Genomic DNA, 21637 nt, shown 5'->3' with positions numbered 1-21637 from the left:
TGCAACTCTGTCGCTTCGGTGGCTCCCCTCGCCCTTTGACTGTGCGTCCGCCGCTCCCGCCGGCCCGGCGCCGCTTAGCCCGCCCCCTTACGCTCCCTGAAGTTTCGGTTTCTGCCGTTGAAGCGAGCGTTGGCCGAACTGGGCCTCCGCCGTTGCTTACCTCTGCGCTGCAGCCGCAGCGTTGGCTGAAGGCCGTTTCACATGGTGCGATTTTGCACTGCGATTATCGCACCGGAAGTGCGATTTCCGTCGCATGCGACGAAAATCGCAGTCGCAGGGCCAATTCTGCGATTTTCGGCTGCGACCAACCAGTTGGTCGCAGCGTCGCAACGTTGCAGCAATCGCTGCGATTTTTCCGTCGAAATTGCGCCGAGAGGTATTTCGCCGTCTGTTTTGGAAAATGGCGGCGGTCGCTCAATGCAACGTTTATAGATACTTTTTGTCTATAAATATTGGATCAACGAGCCTCGAACAGTGCAACTAATTGAGTGGAGCCTTGGATTGCGCAATCGGTACGTAACATCAGCACCGACACGCGAACAGTGCAGATAAAAACTCGTAGATCAGATTCGGTTCTGTGATTATGCGTTTGTTGAGACGCTACGTTGCTAATCTGGCGACGCTGTTTTTTAGGTTGGCTTCGGGTGCTGATAGTACGTACTTTTGCGTGATTTTCCGTTATTCACACGCGCTGCGAGTTGGTAAATACTACAGGTGTCCCTCACGGGAAGGCATGGCCTTCGGATGTCGTCCCAATTTTCTGGTTCTGGAGACAACTCGCGATATACGAAAACACCACAGTTTTATGGCGGTATGCTTTTACGGACGAACAATTTAAAGAATATGCAACTACGGACAAATGCTGTGGTCAATAGGTCACGCTATACGCGCGACGATTTAGTTGCAGTCGGTTGGTTAGGGCTTTCATGCGCATTTTCCCCAATGAATTATCTCATGTCTAGGTTCTGTTACTTCCGCTGCGAGACGCGAAGCGAACGTGCAAACTGGATATCGTAATGAATGTTCTAAAAGCATATTTCACGCTTTGACTGGGAATAAGCAGTATTGCCAATTTGTTTTCGAAGCAATACCTAAACAGTTTTTTTTTCTCATTTTTCTGATGCATCATTTTTCTCCTGAATAAAAAAACCAATAAACCTTCAGTGTGTTGCAGACTTTGTATCCGTACTGCATCTGTATTAACCCTCACATTAAAAGGTAATTGCACATTTCGCTTACTTCAGTGCATCGAATTACTTTTGTTTATGCTGGTTGTAACATATCGCAGTACTCTAACAAACTACTTAGCCATAAACATCCTTGCCTTTTCTTGCTTCTCTGTCTCTACTTCCTGTAAAACACATGCAATAATGCGAAAAGCAGGCAGACATCTGGTTTTTATAAGTAGTAGATAACACATTAAACAAAAGCAGATGAAAATTGTGCAGTGAAGTCAGCCGGTTGCATTCCTTCGTGTGAATGATAGTATCTTTTCAAGTGTGGGTGGGTCTTGCATGTCCACAGCTCGTAAAGTGTGCAGACTCATCACGAGGCGTAGGTATTGCCCATCAAGATGGAGGCAATGTTGCTAATGAGTCTGCGCTTACATGTATTACCGCATGAACTCGTATAACCATATCCCATCATTACTCAATCGAGCTTGCTCAGAGTCATATTCACCAAACTTTTACTTATCCGAGCTTGCTCTGACTCATATTCACCAAAATTATACTCGATCAAGCTTGATCTGACTAATATTCACAAAGATTCTACTCAGGCAAGCTTGCACCGAGTCATATTCACCAAATATCTACTTAGCCAAGCTCGCTCTGACTTATATTCATCAAAATTCTACTCAGGTTAGCTTGCACTGAGTCATATTCACCAAAAATCTACTTGCCGAGCTTGCTTTGACTCATATTCACTAAAATTATACTTGGATCAGCTTTCCCTGACTACCACATGACAACATTCACTAAAAGTTTACTGAACTGAGCTTGCTCTTACTCGTATTCACCAAAATTCTACTCAGTCAGGCTCAAACGAACTCAGACTCACGGTTAGTTCGAAGTCTTAGTGAGCCGACGTTTGAGTGAGTTCACCGTGCTATGTATACATTACATTATGTGACCTGTGCGGTGAATAAGCAAACATTGTCTATGAGTACGTGTTGCATCGGGTGAAATAAGGACAACTGTAAACACTGCAGCTAGTTTTCTAGAGTTTAACTGACCGCTGCATGAAAGCTTCGCCTCATGTCGATTCAAGCAAGTGCATTGGATCTGCATCATATTTTTTGCCAATCCTGCTGGCTGTCCTAGCCATTACTGGGTGGCCACATTTTGTACATTTCAACACAGTTGAATAAATGACTGTAGTGCAATATATTAAAAAAAAGATGCTTGCATCACTGCACGTATAACAATCAGAACATGACACAAACACATGCACATTAGATGCACACAAATGATAAATACATAAACAGATGGAATCAGCTAACCACCACCTATTGAAAAAAAGAAAAAAAAAGAAAAAGCACAGGACTACGTATAACCACTCCCCTTGCCAGGTACATGGGCTATAGGAGAAACACACGTGCAACCTAGCAGTTACCTCGAGGTAGCAGCTATGAACGCTTTTGCATTCGCAGCTGGCCACTCAAGTGTGTTCAGTGTGCACTTGTACTTGGGCACACTTTTTATTGTCTATATCTCAAAAATTTAATGTGGCTCCTCAAAATTTTGAGAATGTTTGGATTCTGAGGCTTGCAGAGGTAAATATTTTTATTCCATTTTCGTTCAAGGTGAAGGCTCATACAAAAGATTAGAGATATTATCAGTGCCCCTCACTTTCTCTCAGAACATAAGTAGTCTGTTGTTGAGATTCTAGCAGCTTTTCAACAGCAAGAAAGGGAATCAGCTTCCCCTGTTTTCAGCATTGGGTTAATGCAGGCAATTCAGGGAGGCATAAAGTTTTGCTAATACAATCGGTTCGGGAATACCAGATTAGACTGTACCTTGACACTTTCCTTGCACTTTCTTATTTTGGTCAAATAACCTAGTTTGAAATGGCTCCAGTTAGCATGCTCTAACATTGGTCTAATACAGGTTAAGTACATGACTAGCTTAACAGACTGGGATGCTGGCTTTCATTTCCAGGAAAGGAATCATAGCACCTGCTCCAGTTGCATATGTTTTTGGTTATCAGGAGTATTCAGCCTCACTTTAAGAATAACGTGCTGAAGCAGGTAGAAGCACACGCATGCCATTAGCGGATAGTTTCGATAGCTTCTTACCTTACACTTGCCACCATGAATACAAAATTTTAGCGTTCGATTTTGTTATTAAACAAACAAACGTACTCCTAACAAGGTATTTTAATGTCAGCCGTGTGGCTACGCGGCTGCGCTACGTACTGCAGCATATTAACTTAAGCTTCTTGATACTGATTCACAGCACCAGGAGAGAAAATAGACGACGCCCATGTCTGCCAGAATGATACGATACTATGTACACAAGTGACTACAGCTCCTAAAAAAAATGTGGTGTCGGCTTTTACGCCTTTCGAAATATTCAGAGAGCACTTGTATGAATAATTACAGCACAGGCGCCGAGACGGACGAGCCAGGCTGGCGCTAAGATAAACGTTCACAACACAAATTCCATTGCACGTTCAGTAATTACACACAGATCATTTGCGGCTTTGTTCAGGGGCAGACGTGAGCTTTTGGGTTGGTGCTTGCTGCTAAGTTTGGTGCAACAATATTGCTAGGAGCAGGAACCGCTAATGCGCAATCACGAGCAATACACACACATCCGTTTTTCAGAAGCTGACGTTAATCACGGATAGCGCGACGGTCTCTGCGTTGACATGACGACTTCGCTGCAGCCGAATTCCGAATACCGCATATGCGATGACAACAGCTATAGGGGCTTGTTGATAGGTCCTCTTGTAATTTGTTTAACCGCAGGAAGAACGACACGGGCATAAAACACACACGAGACAGCACACAGCGCTGAACGACCCCCTGCGAACAGCTGTTTACGTCCGCCATTTCTCCTCGTATTGAACTTCACAAACCGCTGTTGCGCACTCCAAAACAAATTAAACTTTGAAGCGTTTTTAAATTACAAAACGCACGTATTATTTGGTCCTAATAAAAATAGGTCAATTATATTATAACGCGCACGTCTTTTTCATTACATTAAACGAATTTATGCGGCGTGTGCGACAAAATCTGGCAGAAAGCAACCCTGGGCGTCGCATCAGTCGCATTGTTGACATCACGCCATGTGAAACGGCCGTTGCGAATTTCGCATCTGCGACAATCGCAGTGCAAAAGCGCACCATGTGAAACAGCCTTGAGACGTCGGCACGTACACGCGTGTTCCAGCGCCACGCAGAAACGGCGACCTTGGCGTGACGCCGCGGTTCTTCTTTTTTTTTTTTTTTCCTCCGCGTGGCGTTGAGGGTCTCGCCTAAGCTTTTGCTCTCTGGCGGTGTCGGAGCAATGCCGGTCGGAGGTGCCGCCACGTGATTTGGCGCGCTGCTGAAAGCATTGTCGGTGCGCGGTGTAGGTTGCAACAAGCGACCGGCACGTTGCAGATACGACGCACCCGCGCGGGTGCCGTTACTGCCGTATCCTGAAAGCGATCTGCGACGTGCGCATAGTGCGCGCCCGCGCGGACCTTATCGTCAAAATTATCTGCGATGTTGACAAAGTGCGCCTACCGCCAGTAGCTTCGTATGCGCTGTGCCTTCGACGTTTAGTTCGCGTTGAAGCGAGAGACGGCGTAAAGGTCAATTCGCTCGCTGCTGCTGCTGCGTTACCGTGGCTTCACCTTTTGGGCGAAACTGCGGCTTTTGTTTTTTCTTTTTTTTTTCGCGGTCCCTTGAAAAACGTATCAACGGGACGTTTTCTTCTTGTCCAAATCGTCAACGATCGCCTTCTGAAAGGCGTATAAGTGCGCGCACGTGATCTTGAGAATGATCTCGCACGCCACTGAACGCCTGAGCAAGTCGAGTAGAGCACCGCACGGGCTGATTTTTGCGGCCCGGGCCCGGCCCGGGCCCGTTTTTACATTGGGCGGCCCGCCCGAGCCCGATCAAAACTTTTATGGCGAGACCCGGGCCCGGCCCGGGCCCGGAAATAATCTACGTTACCCGCCCGGCCCGGCCCGCCACCCCTTTACCTTAAGCCCGAGCCCGGCCCGAGCCCGAAAAATACATGTTTTTCAGAGTTGAGAAGCCCGAGAATAACTCGCAGAAAGCCCGAGTCCGGCCCGGGCCCGCGTCAAAAAAACCTGAGCCCGGCCCGGGCCCGGGTCAAAAAGCACACGCCGTGCCCGAGCCCGGCCCGAGCCCGTGAAAAAACTGCTCTACCCGGACCGGCCCACGGGCCGGGCCGGGCCCGGGCTTTCGGGTAAGCCCGAGCCCGTGCAGTGCTCTAAAGTCGAGTGTAGGGAGCGTTTTGGCCGTCGAGGCTGCGCCGCGGTCGTCGTTGCAGCATTGGTCCTCGTCTAATTTCTCGCTAAGAATCGGCTAGGCTGTGATGTGGTCCGGTCCGCTTGACGTGGGGACCAATGAGATTGCGCAGCCGCGTGACGTAGTCGGTTGCTTCGCGACTATGGATCCCGCCCAGATCCTGCTGTGCCGGCTTGTCTGTGCCGGTGGCCCCGCCGGCTCGGCCGCCGCCGCTGTTGCTCACGCGTTCGTATGATCCGTAGCGGCGCGGCAACACGTTCGGAACAGCCTATTTTTTTCGTATTGTGAGCAATGTATTTCGGCCGGGGAATGTTACGAATTCGTATCACACCGAAATTCGTACCAGCCGGGTTCGTATCACCGGGGTTTTACTGTATGCGCTGTAAGCCGCTCAGTTTCTGTTGAAGCGATAGACCGCACGAACCTTCGCTTGCTGCGGCGGCCGCGCGTGGGGAAGCACGGCCGCCGCAGCGAGCGAAGAGACAAAAAAAGAAAAGCACAAAAGCAACAAGAGCCACCACAAAAGAGCCACCGCTTCAAACTCCTCGCGCCCAGTCGCGGCTTCCGCGCCTCCGCACCAAAAGAGAAAGGGAAAACGCGTGTGACTGCGCGCTGTTCTCTTTCGCGGCCGTCGGTGGGACGGCGTTTATTCGTATCAACCGACGCGGGTCGAAAATAGATTCGTAACAACCGTTCTCTAGCACGTTGCAAAGTAATGGGGCTCGGCCGGGACCTCGGAAAAATTTGTATCATCCGGAAATTCGTATTAGCCGTGATCGTATCATTAAGATTCCACTGTATATGGAGCAAACAGTTATAAGTTGATTGAACAATATATTTTGCCCGAACAGCCACTGCCTCGAATGAAGTCTGGAGCAAAACATGCTGGCATGGTACTGACTTTTGGGCTATAATTGCCACACCGCCGGAAGAAGAATTACCATTATTTCGATCTTTACGGAAAACTACGTATTGTCTTCAGAAGTTCTTGTGAGCGGACTTTAAATGTGTTTCTTGAACACAGAACAGTCGTGGCTAATATTCCTTTAGTAGATCTTTGACATCATCTAGATTGTGAAATAGGCCTCTGGCGTTCCACTGAATTATTTGTGTAGCCATATTGGGGAGGAGTTGTGTTGTCTGTGTTCGAGAGCACGTGGTAAGGATAGATAAATATGCATATAAGGACGGTAACCGTTTAGGTTACCGGTCCCTTTCCCGGCACAGTTACAGGAAGTTTATCCTTCTCAGCAGGCTCCAGAGAGCGCTGTTCTTTTGGCGTCGATGATGCCGGGGTTCTTGGATCGACCTCCATAACCTTCGCTGAGGCGCTGGAGGATCGAGAACTAGACGCTGAAACTCGCGTCTCAGGCCGTGGAGTTCGGTTTATGTTTGGGACCTGCGGAACCGAGGTCTGCAGGCCCACCTTCGATGATGATGATGGAGCAGCACTTGCTGCTGCTATCAGGGGAGCGGGTGGAGTGATTACCGGACCACTGACAGTGCCCACGGCAGACTCCCGAGGCACTTGTGACGCTGCCTCCCTTCGCGCCACCTCGGAAAAGCTGGTGTGATCTAAGTATGAAAGGCGTTTCCTTGCTTCGTGAAATGTTATATTTTCTTTGACCTTCCAATGCAATGATTTCCTTTTCTTTCTTCCATTTAGGAAACGCCCTAGAGTAGGGTGGATGGCTTCCATCACAGTTCACACAATGTGGAGATCAGTCGTAAGTGTCTGATGGATGATCATTCGAGCTGCATTTCACGCAAGTCTGCCTTCCTCGACAAGTCTGAGATTTGTGTCCATACCTCTGGCACTTAAAGCACCGTCGAGGATTTGGGATGTACAGCCTCGCACGTACTTTGATGTAGTCTGCTTCTAGCGTACAAGGGAGCACACTGGTTCCAAAGGTTAGTACAATGTGCTTTGTTCGAAGTTGTTCATTATTCCTGCGGATAAGGATTCTTTGTACTTTAATGACATTTTGGTCCTGAAAACCTTCAAGCAGCTCTTCGTCACTAAGATCCAATAAGTCGTCTTCTGAAATCACTCCACGGCTTGTGTTCATGGTTCGATGTGCCGACACAATGACTGCTACATCGCCAATGCATTTCAAGTCATTCAATTTCTCAAATTGTGTTTTGTCTTTTAATTCAAGGAGCAGGGCTCCATTGGTCATCTTTGTGGCTTTGTAGCCCGGTCCTATCGTGTTTGCGAAGCATTTCGCAAACACGATAGGGGAGAATTTACGCACACTCGTATTGCCATCACTGTGGATTACATGATACTTAGGAAAGTGTTCTTCGTTGTTCTTCAAAAAGAATTGAAAAGTTGCATCAGTGCGCCCTCTTTTCCGAGGGCGATCAAGGGAAAGCAGTTTACGGGAAGCCATAATATAGGGATCATGAGTTTGGCAGCAGCGCCAACCGCCCACCACCGAGCCCAACATGGGGACGGAGCAAATCTTGCGAGCAAGACAAGCCCTCGCCAGTTGTACGGTGCTACTATAACCCAATCTGGAGTACTCAAGGTTGGCCACCCACACAAGGTTAACCCTCGCTGCCCGGAAAGTCGGAAGTAAATAGAAGAGAGGAGAAGACAGGAAAGATTGAAAGGAAGAGAGAAAGACGCAGATTGGAGAGGGGGACAGGAAAAGGCAACTACCGATTTTCCCCGGGCGGGTCAGTCCGGGGGTGCCTTCTACATGAAGCGGAGGCCAAAGAAGTGTGTTGCCTCTGCCAGGGGGCAATAAAGGTCCAAACTCCCAGTATCGGCTCAACCCCCAGGATCCCCTTTTCCCCGAACACGGCTAAGCCACGCACGGTTAAATGTGGGAGGGTCCAACCCTCGTGTGCTCAGGCTGCTGAACTATGTGATGCACCTGGATGCCTTGGAGAAGGATGTCAGCAAGCTTTGCATAAAGCAAGCAAGGCTGACAGACATGGGGTTTTCTCGTGCAAGCCAGTGAGAAGTACGTGGCGAGATGCTTGTGGCAATCTCACCCCAGCGTTTCTTCTGGATTTCTCAAGCTGAGAGGCTGCCAGCAGCAACCTTCTCGCATTTTTTAATTGAACTGAATTCTGGAGTTTACATGCCAAAACCACAATTTGGTTATGAGGCACGCCGTAGTAGGAGATGGATGGATGGATAGATGTATGAAAAACTTTTATTAGGGTCTGGATTAATTTTGACCAGCAGGGGATCTTTAACGTGCCCCCAATGCACGGTACACAATTTTTAAAGGCCGCCAAAGCAATGGCTCAGCAGAGCTCGCACGGCCCTTGCCGCTAGTGACCCCTCTTTGCAGTTGTTATAGCAGTACCATTTTTTTAACACCAACAGCTTGCTACACACCATCTAAGAGCGCAGGAAGCAGAGTTACAGTTAAACAAGTTCACACAATCAGTAGTGAGATTGAGGAAGGTGGTGGGCCTCCCCGCCATTATAGTTTTCTCACAACAGCTCTGTCATCCCCCATATTGCTTTTTTTTTTCATGCAACCCGATTAAAACAATGAAATTTTCGTGGCACTTGAATATTGTTATAAGTGGGTTCGACTGTTTGATGATCATAACTTAGTTTAATCTGAAGAGCCCCTACTAGGCAGTGCAATTAGAAAATAAGGAAGGAAAGCTTGGCATCAGATGAGTGTAATAACATGATACCAGTGTTGTACGCGTTCCTTTAAAACAGGAACGAAAGCTCGTTCCTAATTCCTTCCCAATCTTGAAACGAGTTCCCGTTACAAGTTCCTTTAATGCGAAAGGAACGCGTTCCAGTTACACTTCGAAGATTCGAACGTGTCGTTACATTCACGTTACATTTAATTTTTTTACTTAAAATATAGTGTCGGATAATCCTGAGACGAAATAAATTAAGCAATTTAAAATTCGCATCCAACTACATATATTATACGAATTTTAACATCGCAGGCAGTAGATTATCTGGAGATCTTCGTGGGGTTTTATGTGCCAAAACCAGTCCTGATTATGAGGCACGCCGTAGTGGAGGGCTCCGGATTAATTTCAACCACCTGGGGTTCTTTAACGTGCACTACAACACGAGCACATGGGCATTTTTGCATTTACCCTCCATCGAAATGCGACCGCCGCGGCCGGGATTCGATCCCGCGATCTCGTGCTCAGCAGCGCAACGCCTTAGCTGACTGAGCCACCGCAGTGGGTGATTATCTGGAGATAAAAAGAATCCAAAGTAATGCTCGTAGACGAATTTTTTCAGGGAGCACCGGACATACTATAGACAAGTCTAACTGCAACTTTGGCGTTCGTCTATTACAAGAGCAACATATATGGCATTTTCCACTTCGGTCTTCAAATGCGCAGTCAGGATACTGCACTTCAGATGTGCAAATAGAAAGTTAAACACATGCACCAATATAATTAAATTTCTTGCACGCTCCAATCGTCATATTTGATGGTGAACAAGTCAACATTGGTATGCGATGTTTCAATTTCCCTTGTCTATCCTAATTTTCATGGCTATCACCCCTTAAGGGGAGAGGCGGGTCAAAAAACGGCGATTTTCATTAAAGAAACAGGTTTTGTGTTTTTAGTTGTTTCAGCAACATTGATCTCTCCTATTTCACATATGATGAAATCAGAGCCAGAAATGATCGGGAAAAGTATAATAAACTCGGTTAAAGCACTCGAGGTGGCAAGAAAAGGCACAGATAAGACACATTTTCAAGCGCGCGATGCGTCAAACTGCGGTGTCGCACGCCATTGGGCTCGTGCAAGGTGGTAGGCCTAAGCTTTTTCTCTCCAAGGTTAGCTTTGCCGCATCACAATCTTCCCGGGAAGTAATAATAATAATTAACAGAAGTAAACAACTTTTATAACTTTCAATCGCATTTTTCTCAACTTCATATTTTGGGCAAAACAAGGCGTTTGTGCACAACATTTTATGTACTTATTGTGTTCCAATCAAGACCACATTTGATGGGCGTAATTTTTAGGATATGTACAATGCACTTATCTAGGATTTAAAGCAATAACTATTTTTTTGAGGATGAAAATTTTTAATGTACTCGGGCACCAGCCACTGAATATGAAGCACCAGATACGAAATTCTCTTAAAATGTTGCCTGTAAAGGGAATCACATTATCTTGCTTATTAGCACTCAGTGGAGTGTTAGGGATAGGAAAAATAATTTTGCACTGCTCTATCATGCTAACTGCTATGTCCAGCAGCTGCACAAACGTGCACTGCTTCTCACTTATGCATGGCACTTAGGACATGAAAGCATCGAGATGTCCTAAAACTAAAAGTAGATTTCGAATGAAGAGATCAAGCTGTACAAGTGGTAGAATTTTCATTCGCCCAGCATCATTATTTAAAAAGAAATGTTTCTGAGGAGCCGCGGCGATGCAGTGCTCAGCTGAAGAGAGCTCAAGTGGAGAGGGCGCGCGGGGGCTGCCATTTGGGAAGCCAGTCACGGCACGTCCCGGTAGAGTTTGCTCGTGTGGTGACTCGACCCCAGGAGGGAGAAGCACGGTTTGCGTGGCAAATTAGCTTCGGCGCACTAGCCATGTCTGCCATGCTGCCGTGATAGTGGCAGTTCCCGGAGATCGAGCTAAATTTAAATTTAATTAAATTATGGGGTTTTATGTGCCAAAACCACGATCTGATTATGAGGCACGCCGTAGTGGAGGACTCCGGAAATTTGGACCACCTGGGGATCTTTAATGTGCACCTAAATCTAAGTACACAGGTGTTTTCGCTAAGAACAATGCGCAAGCTGGGGGACGAGCTGCGGGAAGGCACTTCGATCTTAACAGTGGTCATATCATTCATTTGGCACAGCACTTTGCTTCCACTGCAATGGAAGGCATGCTACAAAGCCTCCCATGCACAAATTTCTCCAAAATGCCCACCGAAGCACAGCTCAGACAAGGAGATATACCGCAGCACATCGAATTCACCTAGCAGGGCCTTGCGTTTTGCACTACCCGAAACCCTTAAACACAGCCTCGAGGGCACTGTTGACTGGCTTTTCCTAAGCGCTGTCTCGGTGGCACATCACGTTTATACAAGCACATGCAAAAAAGCATGGACAAAAATGCTATCATATTTAGTTGGATAGATCAAGCATAATGTGATTTAGATACCCATGAGTGACGTGACTATTCATGCCTCATTGTTGGGTGTGCATAAAGCAAGGGTTGGTATCAAGCTGCGATCTTGCTCGCTTCATGCTCATTCAACGGTGAGCCATAAGTGGTCATGTCACTCATGGGCGTCTGGTAACAGTGTGTCACGTTCACTCTTTGGCAGTTCAGTTATAGTTTTCTGGGTGAAATTAGCTGCAATTCCTTAAGCTGCAGAAATGAGCAGCGTAATTTTTTGCATGTCTGGAAACACTTACAAACTCTATGGATGACATGCTTCAAGTCTTGCATTGAGGAAGAGTGTCTGGCTCTATTGTTTAAAATGTTGATGAGTATAAATTCCATAATTAATGGTCTAATTATTACCTCGAGCCACTTTAGAAAGTATGCCTCTTTGATAAAAGCAATCCTGAGGAAATTCTTTTATTACCGCATTTACTCGCATAATGAACGCACTCGCGTAATGAACACACCCCCCCACTCTTCCAATCAAGAAGTATGTTCTCTCTTTTCCTCACATAATGAACACACCCTGTGGGAACCCTCGGGTCCCATGACCGCCGCACGCGCAGCGAACGTCGCGGCTGACGCATACGCGCCAGGGAGAGTTGGCAGAGGGGAAACTTTCCTTCTGCGGGCGGCGGACGGGAATCGCAAGCGCTAGCAGCGCCACCGGGAGGGTCACGTGAGATCCCGCGGACATCGCCCAGGTCTCTTTGGTCCTCAGCAAGCGGCGATGGCGGAAGTCGCCGCCGCTCCCGTATTCCCGCACATGGTTAGTCAACCGCGTTCTAGCCGCGGCAATCGCCGCGGCCCCCCCCTCTCTTCATATTCCCTAGTTGGTAAGTCGGAAGCCCTTTCTTACCTAGTGTATTACTCTCTTCGAGGGAACCCTCAGCGATGTCAACTATAGCTAGCTGGCCTGCTCGAAGTGTTAGTTGCAGTCGTAATAAATGCTTTCCGAGTGTACACGTGGTTGTCGTCTATTGTTTCCTCGAGCTTGTACCGGACCGCGGTTGATGCGCAGGCATGCGCCAACCACGGGGCTCGGTGTGCCGAGGCAGAGGGCCATGGGCAATCCCCCCATTTCCCGACAACCCTGAACTTGCTGCCGTGAGGAGAGACACGGTATGATTCGGCGTCTGATACGGAATCCAGCGGGTACGATTGTATCGCACGCCGTATTGGACGCCGAATTGTACAGTGTGTCTCCTACTTTTATTGCGATTGCAATTACATGGACACTCCAGGCGCATTTTTGCCGTCGGTGCCGACGGTCGCGGCTCAATCTCCCGCGTTCAAGGGAGGAAAGCGGGGAGCAAACATGCCGTATTCCGTTGCGCGCATGGCGACGGGAGGGAGGGCGGCAGCGACGCAGCAATTGCGCATTGTGCGGTTGCGCGCACCCCATGTTGAAAGCAATCTGTGTCTGGGGCTGAGTCTAGGTGCGACGGCAGCTGTTACCTTTGTGCGTGCTCCGTTCTCACCGCCCAGTTTACGTTGAAGCGATACACAGCACGAAGGTCACTTTGCTCGCTGTTGCTGCCGCACTTCCTCACGCCAGCATTTTGACAGCGATTGTCCGCATGCAGTCATCGAGTGTGATAAGTTCATGTTTGCCTTTGCGCGCTGACACTGTGCTTATTAACATAGCAAATGTTTGCAAGTTTATACGGCTGATAAAACTACTATCCTTACTTAGTATATAGCTGTCTACGCATTTGCTATCGCAATCGATGGTTCACCTTTCGGGTGAAACCAACTTTTTTAGAGGTGGCCGCGGAAAAAATGAAAATCGCTCATAATTTTACCCCGAATAATGAACGCACCCCCCCAACTTGGCACATAATTTTCGGGAAAAAAAGTGCCTTCATCATGCGAGCATATACGGTATCGCATCTTCCCTATATTTAAGGAATTTTGAATACATTTTATGAAACATCTGGTATGTAAACACTCTGTATAAGCTTTTCATTTCCCTAAATATGCGCCTCTGTCTCGCTGCCCCAGCTACTTTGGTAGCGTGGCTGTGGTGGTGCATCAGCATGCTACCACGTTGAATACCGTCGTTGGACAAGCTCCTGAGACTTCGCAACAGCACTGGAGTCAACAAGGTGACAAGTGCATACTAGGAGAAAAAATGGAGTACAAATGTGTACACGCACATGCACGTGCACATGCACACACAAAAAAACATCACCATTTTACTGAAATTTGTGCAAACCAGTGTGAACTGACAAGCTAAAGAGCATACCGCATCCATCCAAGTTAGCTGGCAGGCGATGTGTTCTTCATCCAAGTCCTGCAACCAAAGGGGTCCTCCAGCCACCTGGGCCCTGGCCTGTGCTCCTGGCCAATTGCTCCCAAATACCGCACTCCAAGGCGGTGGCTTGAAGAATGGCCCATCTAGCCCATGCAACCAAACAAGCACGCCCCCAGCTATTAGAGTATTTCACTTATTACTGCAAAACTTTCTGAACAGTAATTTCTGTCCACCAACCATACTAAAATGCAATTCGAGGGGTTTCCTCAAGACTTGTACATAACGAATTACATGTATTTGATTACTTGTAATCAACTACATTTTTTGGTAGTTTTTGAAATGACCAATTACTTTTTAACTAAGTAATCAGTGAAGTGTAATACTGTTACTTTTTTCAGCAACCGATTACATGTGAACAGTTCCTTTATTGACGACACAAGTTGTAACAGGTGCCGCAGCTTCGAGCAAGTGAATTTCGCGGGAACTATAGTAGAACGCCCTCAGTCATGCCACGTAGCAGCCTTGTGAATGTGCATGTTCAAACAGGCAAACCCGGCGCTCAGTATTCATTTCTTCATCTTAAAGGCTGGTCACACACGGCCAGTATTGTCAGCACTGCATTTTTCACCTCTCAATGGTTTCGCATTTTTATGCAGTGCAAGCATTATCACACCAGAATGCTCATATTCAGAGAGTTTAGATTTCACCTTTACCATTGCCAATGAATAGCCAAGACATTCGTTTGCCGATTTGCCCGTCCGGTATTCACACATTACAACATCGACTTTCCCCCAGTGCACACATTGAGCCAGTTTTTACTGTCACTGTTGATGTCCTCACAAGAAAACGAGAGAAAATAAGTAATGAAAATTTTGAAAATCAGTTGCTACTGAAGATAAATAATGTGTCAAGGGCTGCAGAGGACGCACCGAAAGGGCCAGGCGAGCTCATTCTATTCACTGCATTTGTGCAACGTCAAATGTTGGGAGGAAACAAACATAATTGATTACTTTTAAGTAATTGCTCAGTAACATTTGTGGGGCAGTAATTGGTAACTAATCAATTATATTTTTAATGAATTGTAATTGTAACTGGTTACCTTTTTCTGTAATGTGTATAAATCTGGTTTCTGCTCTGAAGCTCTAGTTTCTTTAGGTGTGAATTATGCCTGTAGAGAATAATACTGAAAGCACTAGTAAGTGTAGCAAAGATGTTTCAGGAATGCAAATAGATTAGAGATGTCACATTACAACAAGAGTGCTAAAACTCACAAAAAATACGGTGAGGTTTTCATGCAAACAAAATGAGCTAACTGGCAATGCTTTTACCATAATGTTCGCAATTAGTTTTCAGAAATGACCTTTGAGAACAGCTACTACAGTTACATTGTCATAAAGCATGCTTTAAACTAAGTCTCATACTATTACAAGCTACGTACCTACTGTATTTTCCGGTCTATAAGTCGCACCTTTGTATAAAACGCACCCCCCTCAAGACAACAGTTTTTCCAGGGGGGGGGGGGGGGGGAGAAGAAAAAAAAAAGCGTATCTAAGTCACACCAGTGTATAAGACGCACCTGTTCATTCGGTCAGCGATAAAAATAAAATTAGTGACATTTCACTCCGTGAATGTGGGTCACGCGTATATGGGTGCCATATATTTCTTATATAATTGCGATAGCAATGATACGGACACTGTAGGTGCATTTCTGCCGTCATGGTTGCCGCGATGTTCCGTATAAAGTCCGAGGGCAATAACATCGTCCCCACGCATCGTATGCTGCATGTGCAAGTGAAAGCGTGCGACGGTGAGCCGAATCGCGCACAAGGGAGGAAAGCGGGAAGGTGACGCGGGAGGGAGGGGCACGACTTCTACTCTGGTAGCAACTACATACTTTGGGCAGCGGCACGTGCCGTATCTTGACAGCGATCTGCAGGTGCAATGACTTCGGGGTCAGTTGGCTAGTGGTCGGCCTGCCGCTGCTTGTGTTGCTACTTCGTCCTTCTCACGTAGAGCTCGGGAACTCCATCACGAGAAGAACCTGGTACCTCGATAGCGCGCACAGAACCTGTAGCAATTAAGTCAACCAGCGCGCTTCGCGTGGCCATAACATCAAATCCGATTTTGGCGGCAGTTTTTCTGGAAAAAAAGTACTTAAAGTCGCACCGTTCCATAAGACGCACTGAAGAAAAATTCTGAAAAAAAAAAAAGCCTTATACACCAGAAAATATAGTATTTACAATTTCATTTCCCATGACTGAAGGCCCCACTGGTATTCACATGATTCTAGCTCTGCTTTATTGACTGAGCAACTATTCAGTAGCCACCCACTGCATTCTTCTCATGTGACAGAAAGCCTCGAGGAAGAGTAGAGCTAAATATAGATATAAAAGATCTCCGAGACAGATTCTATTGTTGGTTTGCTAAACCTTGCCTTATCTTTGGATGTGCCCATAAGACCTATAACACAGAATTAGGCCCTGGGTTCTTTGCAAAACCCCTCCACAAGGCAACATGCTTGGGGGGGGGGGGGGGGGGGAATGGCCAGTGCAGCCTGTGGGGATGCACGACTCTCACGTGTCCCCCGATGTTTTCCCCGCATAGCTCCTATCCCCAGTAATCCAGCTTCGCCGCGTGGCTTTACGCATGCGTGGTCATCTCGCGACCGCTGGCCGACGCTTCACGGGACCATTTCCGAGAAAGGCTTCAGAGCGGGACACTGGAATGGACAAACTCGATCGTTTGAACGCGCTGCCGTTCGTGTGACTGTACACGCGAAGAGTTAGGCGGATATCCAGCGTCGGAGCAAACATATTCGCTTGCTATCCGGTCACGGTGAGTCGAATATCTTACATTTTTTGTGCGTCCATCAGCATGTTCTATGGGTAGTAGTTCGGCTAGCAGGCATTAGCCGATGAATGGTGCAATAAATGGCCTTTTGATCGTTGGCACTATTGTGTTGTTGTTACTTTGTCCCAAGAGCAAGTGTGAGACCACACAAGCCCCACAAACTTGTACAGTCAGCTTCCGTTAATTCTTCTTTGACGGGACAGAAGAAATTGATTGAATTATCTGGCGAGGCAAATTACAGAAGAGGCAGAAAAAGTTCCCAAACACACTGCTGTTTCATTTGGCAGAATTTGCCCGATCCTAACATGCCCGCAAATCCAACATGCACCCTGTTTTTATGGGTTAGAAGTACAAAACTAAAATGACAGCTCTGAAACTAAGTAATCTAATGCACTCCTAATTTAAAAAAAAATGTAGCATGCATTCGATTCCAGCTATCAGAAATAGCTGAAACCAGGAAAGTTCATCTTCACAGAGTGGAAATTTATTTATGCCTAATGTTCATCATTCACACTCTGACACAGCACTTTATCAGTGTCTATGGATCACAACATGTCTTACACATGGTTCATTGCACGTTGGATGTTCTGCAGTCATCGAGTGACTACACAACGATTTCAACGGAATGGTGACCCAAGGCTAGACGAACCACTTCGCTAGCTCGTCCTGTGACACATGCAGTTTTTGGAAATGCCAAAAACTGACCACACTTCGTTGCCGGCAGCTTAGAAAGTAAAATAGTCTATCTTTTTAATGAGCTTTTGTGATCAAAAACAAACTGGTACATTATCGCTGCTATCCTATGCGAAAAACTTCTGTTGCAGTCTTGATACGACAATGATGATGCTGGCTCTGATGGGAGGCTCTTGCGAACACAGTTTCGTGTCCGACTGCATCGTGCAGAGAATTTGTGGACAAGTTTTCTTGAAAAAAAAATTAATAAAAAATGTGTGTGTTACAAAGAGGCCAATACAGGGAATGACCGATTTTCCGGACCGCCGATTTTTCAGACATGCCCGATAATTCAGATGCCTTCCCGGCACCGCCATGTACCCTATTGAGTCAATGTATAAAAACGTCCGAAATTTTGGACGCAAAAAACCTTCGCCGTCCTATTTTCTGGAATTTTTGCCATAAGTGCAGGTCCCAAATGGCATTAATCGTAGCCGCCACCATTTTGATTATCTTGCCTCCTCGAACTGCCGCTCTCGCACACAGATTTGCTGGCAGCCATAGCCATCACCGCAGCAACGCTAGGCCTAGCTGCTTCGACGTTCGCTATTAAGCTTTTTTATGTTCGCTGCAGTGTCTTTCATTTAAACAATGCACCGCTATTAGCAATGGCGCCAACTCCGCCTTTGTAATCCTCGCTAATGTCTGGGAAACTCGGAAAGCACGACGTGTTGCATAATGCCAGTTCCCGAAAGTTCGCTTTGCCTCAATACAGCAGCGTTACGCAGTGAAGCATACAATAATTATTGCAGTAAAGCATATCAAGAGTGGGAAGGGGCAATTGTTACGGGACCTAGTATGTATTCCTTAATTATACACACGTGCACTCGCCGCCTGCTATCAGTACGAGCTATGACACGCCTAATAAGTGTACTGGCAGACCTGCAGAGCTATTTCGGACGTGCCCGTGGCGATTTGAGCCCTTAGAGGCAGTAAAAGGCATGCATTCATTTTTTTCGACTGCCCGATTTTTCTGACATTTTCGCGGCGCCTAGGGAGTCCAAAAAAACGTTGACTGTACAGTAATCACGCTTGCTGCTTTTGCTTGAAAAATTTCCTTGGGTAGACCAAAAATAGGCATTTTCAACGGGACATGTCTTTGACAATCACTGTCCCCTAGCACTGCTAGCACCACCAAGACGGATGCTGCAGCCATCGGGATCATGACATTGGGTCACAACATTGGGGCCAGGTACGTTTGTGCCGACCAGTCAAGTTCAAATTACAGTCGACTTCTGTTAATTCCACACTGACGGGACCAATGAATTTGATCAAATTATCTGGCGGGTCAAATTAAACAAGGTGCAGAAAAAAAAAGCCAAAACGCACCACCGATTCATTTGGCAGCATTTGCCAGAGTCTAACACACCCCTGAATCAAATGTGCGCCCACATGTGTGTCCAAAGTATAAAACTATGTAGAAATGACATTAAACCTCTTAAACGAGTATAAGTCTAACGTGCACCCAATTTTTTCGTAAGTGGGCAAGCTTCTAATTCAAGTTGCACAGAGGTGGCCGGTTTTTCTAAAGTCAGCTTCGCGGCAGTGCATTCGTGTTATGCGGCAAAGCATACAAATGCTACAAAGGAAGTTTTGGTTTTGCATCCCATTGCACCACGCAGGCAATTTCCGGCTCAATTATCGTAAAAAAAAAAAAAACGGGGTGTGCATTAGAATTGCATAAATACTGTAATCAGACATTGTGATCTATGATTATTGCTTAAAAACCTTCCTAGCAGAGGCCGAAGATAGGCGTTTTCGACGAAGATGACGTGTGTTCAACATATTTACTGTCCCCTAAGCTCCACTGAGACAGACGCTGCCACTAAAGGCGTCATTAATGGGGTCACCATAGGGGCCAGGCACGTGCGTGCTTATTGGCCAAGTTCGAATTATCCAGCAAAGGTCAAACTTAGGATCGAAATAACAAAAGCTTGAGCCCATAGAAACGCATGGGCTCCGGTTGGGACTTTTGGTCCAGAATGAACTAACCAAAAAATCGAATTAAACGGAATCAAATTATGGAAAGTCTATTGTATCTAAAGAGGATAAATTTCAGGATCGAAAAAAAATGAAGGTTTTGGCTCATACAAATGTATGGAAGGCAGCCCGGACCTTCGGTGGGGATCAATTTGACCAAAAAATCTAATGAGCTGGAGTTTAATTAATGACGGTCTACTGCATCAGGCACAAGATATAAGTGCACATCATAAGTAAACCAACGTTGCTGCTACCTTGAGTTGTTGAATGGCTCAATCTTGTAATTGTCCACTAAGCACAGTGAAGCAGTCAGTTGGCACATAGTGGTGGTAGCTCCAGGTTCAAGGCTACAACCCAGATCAATTTTTCTTCAACCATAAAGATTTGAGAAGACTACAGCTTGTGTTATTGTGCAACAACAATTAGGAATAAGAAATCGCTATTCCTTTACCAAGGCGAGTTGCATACGATTCGAGACTTGCCTTTTTCAAGATCCCTTGCAATGAACTGCTGTAGTCGGTGCTTAGCTCTCAACTCCAGGCTTGAACCTGGTTCCAGCTGTGCCTGAGCCAGAGCCACCAGCTGGTGCAGCACTGAGAACTGTGGTGGCTCGTACAGGTCCTCTGGATACATGTCCAGCCACACCACCAGAGTCTGTACCAATGACCTGAACAAACACAAACTTTGCTTGACCTCAGCACCTTTATCACTGCATATGGAGTACAGAGTAGTAGCAGAGACACACTCCTTCAGTTTTCTCTTGTGCTGTCCTAAATGACAAAGACCAACTAGGTGGTCAATTAGCTACAGTAAAGCCTCAGCAAAAAACATTAACCTTTAGGTCAGGGGTTCTCAACTACATTCATCCCAGGGAACCCTACTAAGCTCCATAAAGTGCCAAGGAACCCCCCCCCCCCCCCTCCGCCGAATTAACCGAATGTCGTATTATCGAGGGTATCAAGAAAACAATAAACAAATGCTTCACTACGTCAACACGCTTTTATTTACTCAATGAATCGTCAAATCTTGTTTCTATTTAGCACAAGACCAGTGCGGAAGCTGAAATTCTCTTCATCGCATGACTGATTAGCGCTAGCAGCGGCGAAGGCCTCGCGACATCCTTCGCGGCGCGCGTTTTCATCTGAGACGCGCTATGCTTCAAGGTGCACATCCTGATTATTTTTTCGCCACTCAGCTGCTCGCCAACAAATTGTCCGTCCATCGCGATGTAGCCGGTGCTTTTTATCTTCGACAGCTTTGCACTGAGTCAAAGCGAAAGTACTGCTTGCCGCAACCGCTGCGGACGAAACCGCGGCCGCTATCGACTCGATCATGGACGGCGACTTTACGGCAGGCGGCTGACGCACGCACCAAGTCAAAACGAAACTACCGTTCGCCGCAAGAAGCGCGGACGAAACCGCGGCCGCTATCGACGCGATCATGGACGGCGACTTTACTGTTAAGGCAAGGCGGCTGACCCACGCACCAAGGCAAAACGAAACTACAATTCGCTGCAAGAAGTGCGGACAAAACTGCGGTCGCTATCGACGCTGCCATGGGAGGCGACGACGCAGTTGTGAAGGCACGCAGCCGACGCGCGCATCGAGTGAAAACGAAACTACTATTTGCCGCAACCGCTGCGGACGAAACTGCGGTGGTTATCGACGCGACCAGAGATAGCGACTACGCACTTACGGAGGCACGCGGCTAGCCACCAACGCGGTGTTACGCGCGGCGATAAACGCAAGAATAAAGGCTTTAAAGGCACAATTAGGCACGAAGCGCTTCGGCGTTGCTGTCAGTCACGTGCCGCGTACGATTGCCGCTGAAGACCACGGCGATGTGGACTGCGCCGGTTCGTTTCGGTTGGACGCTACGCCGTTATTGCTCTTCTGCGGCGCGCATTTGCGATGCTCCGCGGATTTATTTTTTTATTATTATTCCGCCAACGTATACGTCAGTGCGCACGCTATCGGCACCTACCCTATCTACAAATAGGAGAAAGGCGGCAAGCTACGGCCTCCGAGATTCAAGTGCGAAGGCTTAGGCGCGCTGCCCGTTCTCAGAGGTTGGGTGGCTAAAAGCTGCTTGCGTATTTATTGCGCAGTTCGCGCGTTGCTGTTACGCGCTGTGATGTGCTTTTTGACACTCGGACATGGGTAATGGAGGTTCTTTGGATCAAGCGCACCTCGTGTTCGC

The 21637-nt window shown here is 47.0% G+C and overlaps 3 protein-coding genes across 6 annotated transcripts in view; 1 reads left to right on the top strand and 2 right to left on the bottom strand.

Annotated features, from left to right (window-relative positions):
- Nucleotides 1-21637, bottom strand: part of LOC119436225 (ras GTPase-activating protein raskol-like) — a 379883-nt gene that overhangs the window by 165756 nt on the left and 192490 nt on the right. The gene's annotated exons all lie outside the window — the stretch shown is intronic.
- LOC119436231 (prolyl 4-hydroxylase subunit alpha-1) overlaps nucleotides 1-21637 on the top strand; it is a 404330-nt gene that overhangs the window by 209143 nt on the left and 173550 nt on the right. The window lies entirely within an intron of this gene.
- Nucleotides 1-21637, bottom strand: part of LOC119436227 (ral guanine nucleotide dissociation stimulator-like 1) — a 105531-nt gene that overhangs the window by 59611 nt on the left and 24283 nt on the right. For all 3 annotated transcript variants that reach the window (XM_049656412.1, XM_037703019.2, XM_049656405.1), the window contains 2 exons: nucleotides 19921-20105; nucleotides 13868-14019 (listed from right to left, as the gene is read on the bottom strand). In XM_049656412.1, coding sequence (XP_049512369.1) covers nucleotides 13868-14019; nucleotides 19921-20105 — 337 coding nt within the window. The remainder of the gene's footprint in view (nucleotides 1-13867; nucleotides 14020-19920; nucleotides 20106-21637) is intronic.

This window comes from Dermacentor silvarum, chromosome 1 (genome assembly GCF_013339745.2).
Source record: "Dermacentor silvarum isolate Dsil-2018 chromosome 1, BIME_Dsil_1.4, whole genome shotgun sequence".
In the NCBI taxonomy this organism is placed as follows: Eukaryota; Metazoa; Arthropoda; class Arachnida; order Ixodida; family Ixodidae; genus Dermacentor; species Dermacentor silvarum.
This window is presented reverse-complemented; position numbering and strand designations above follow the sequence as displayed.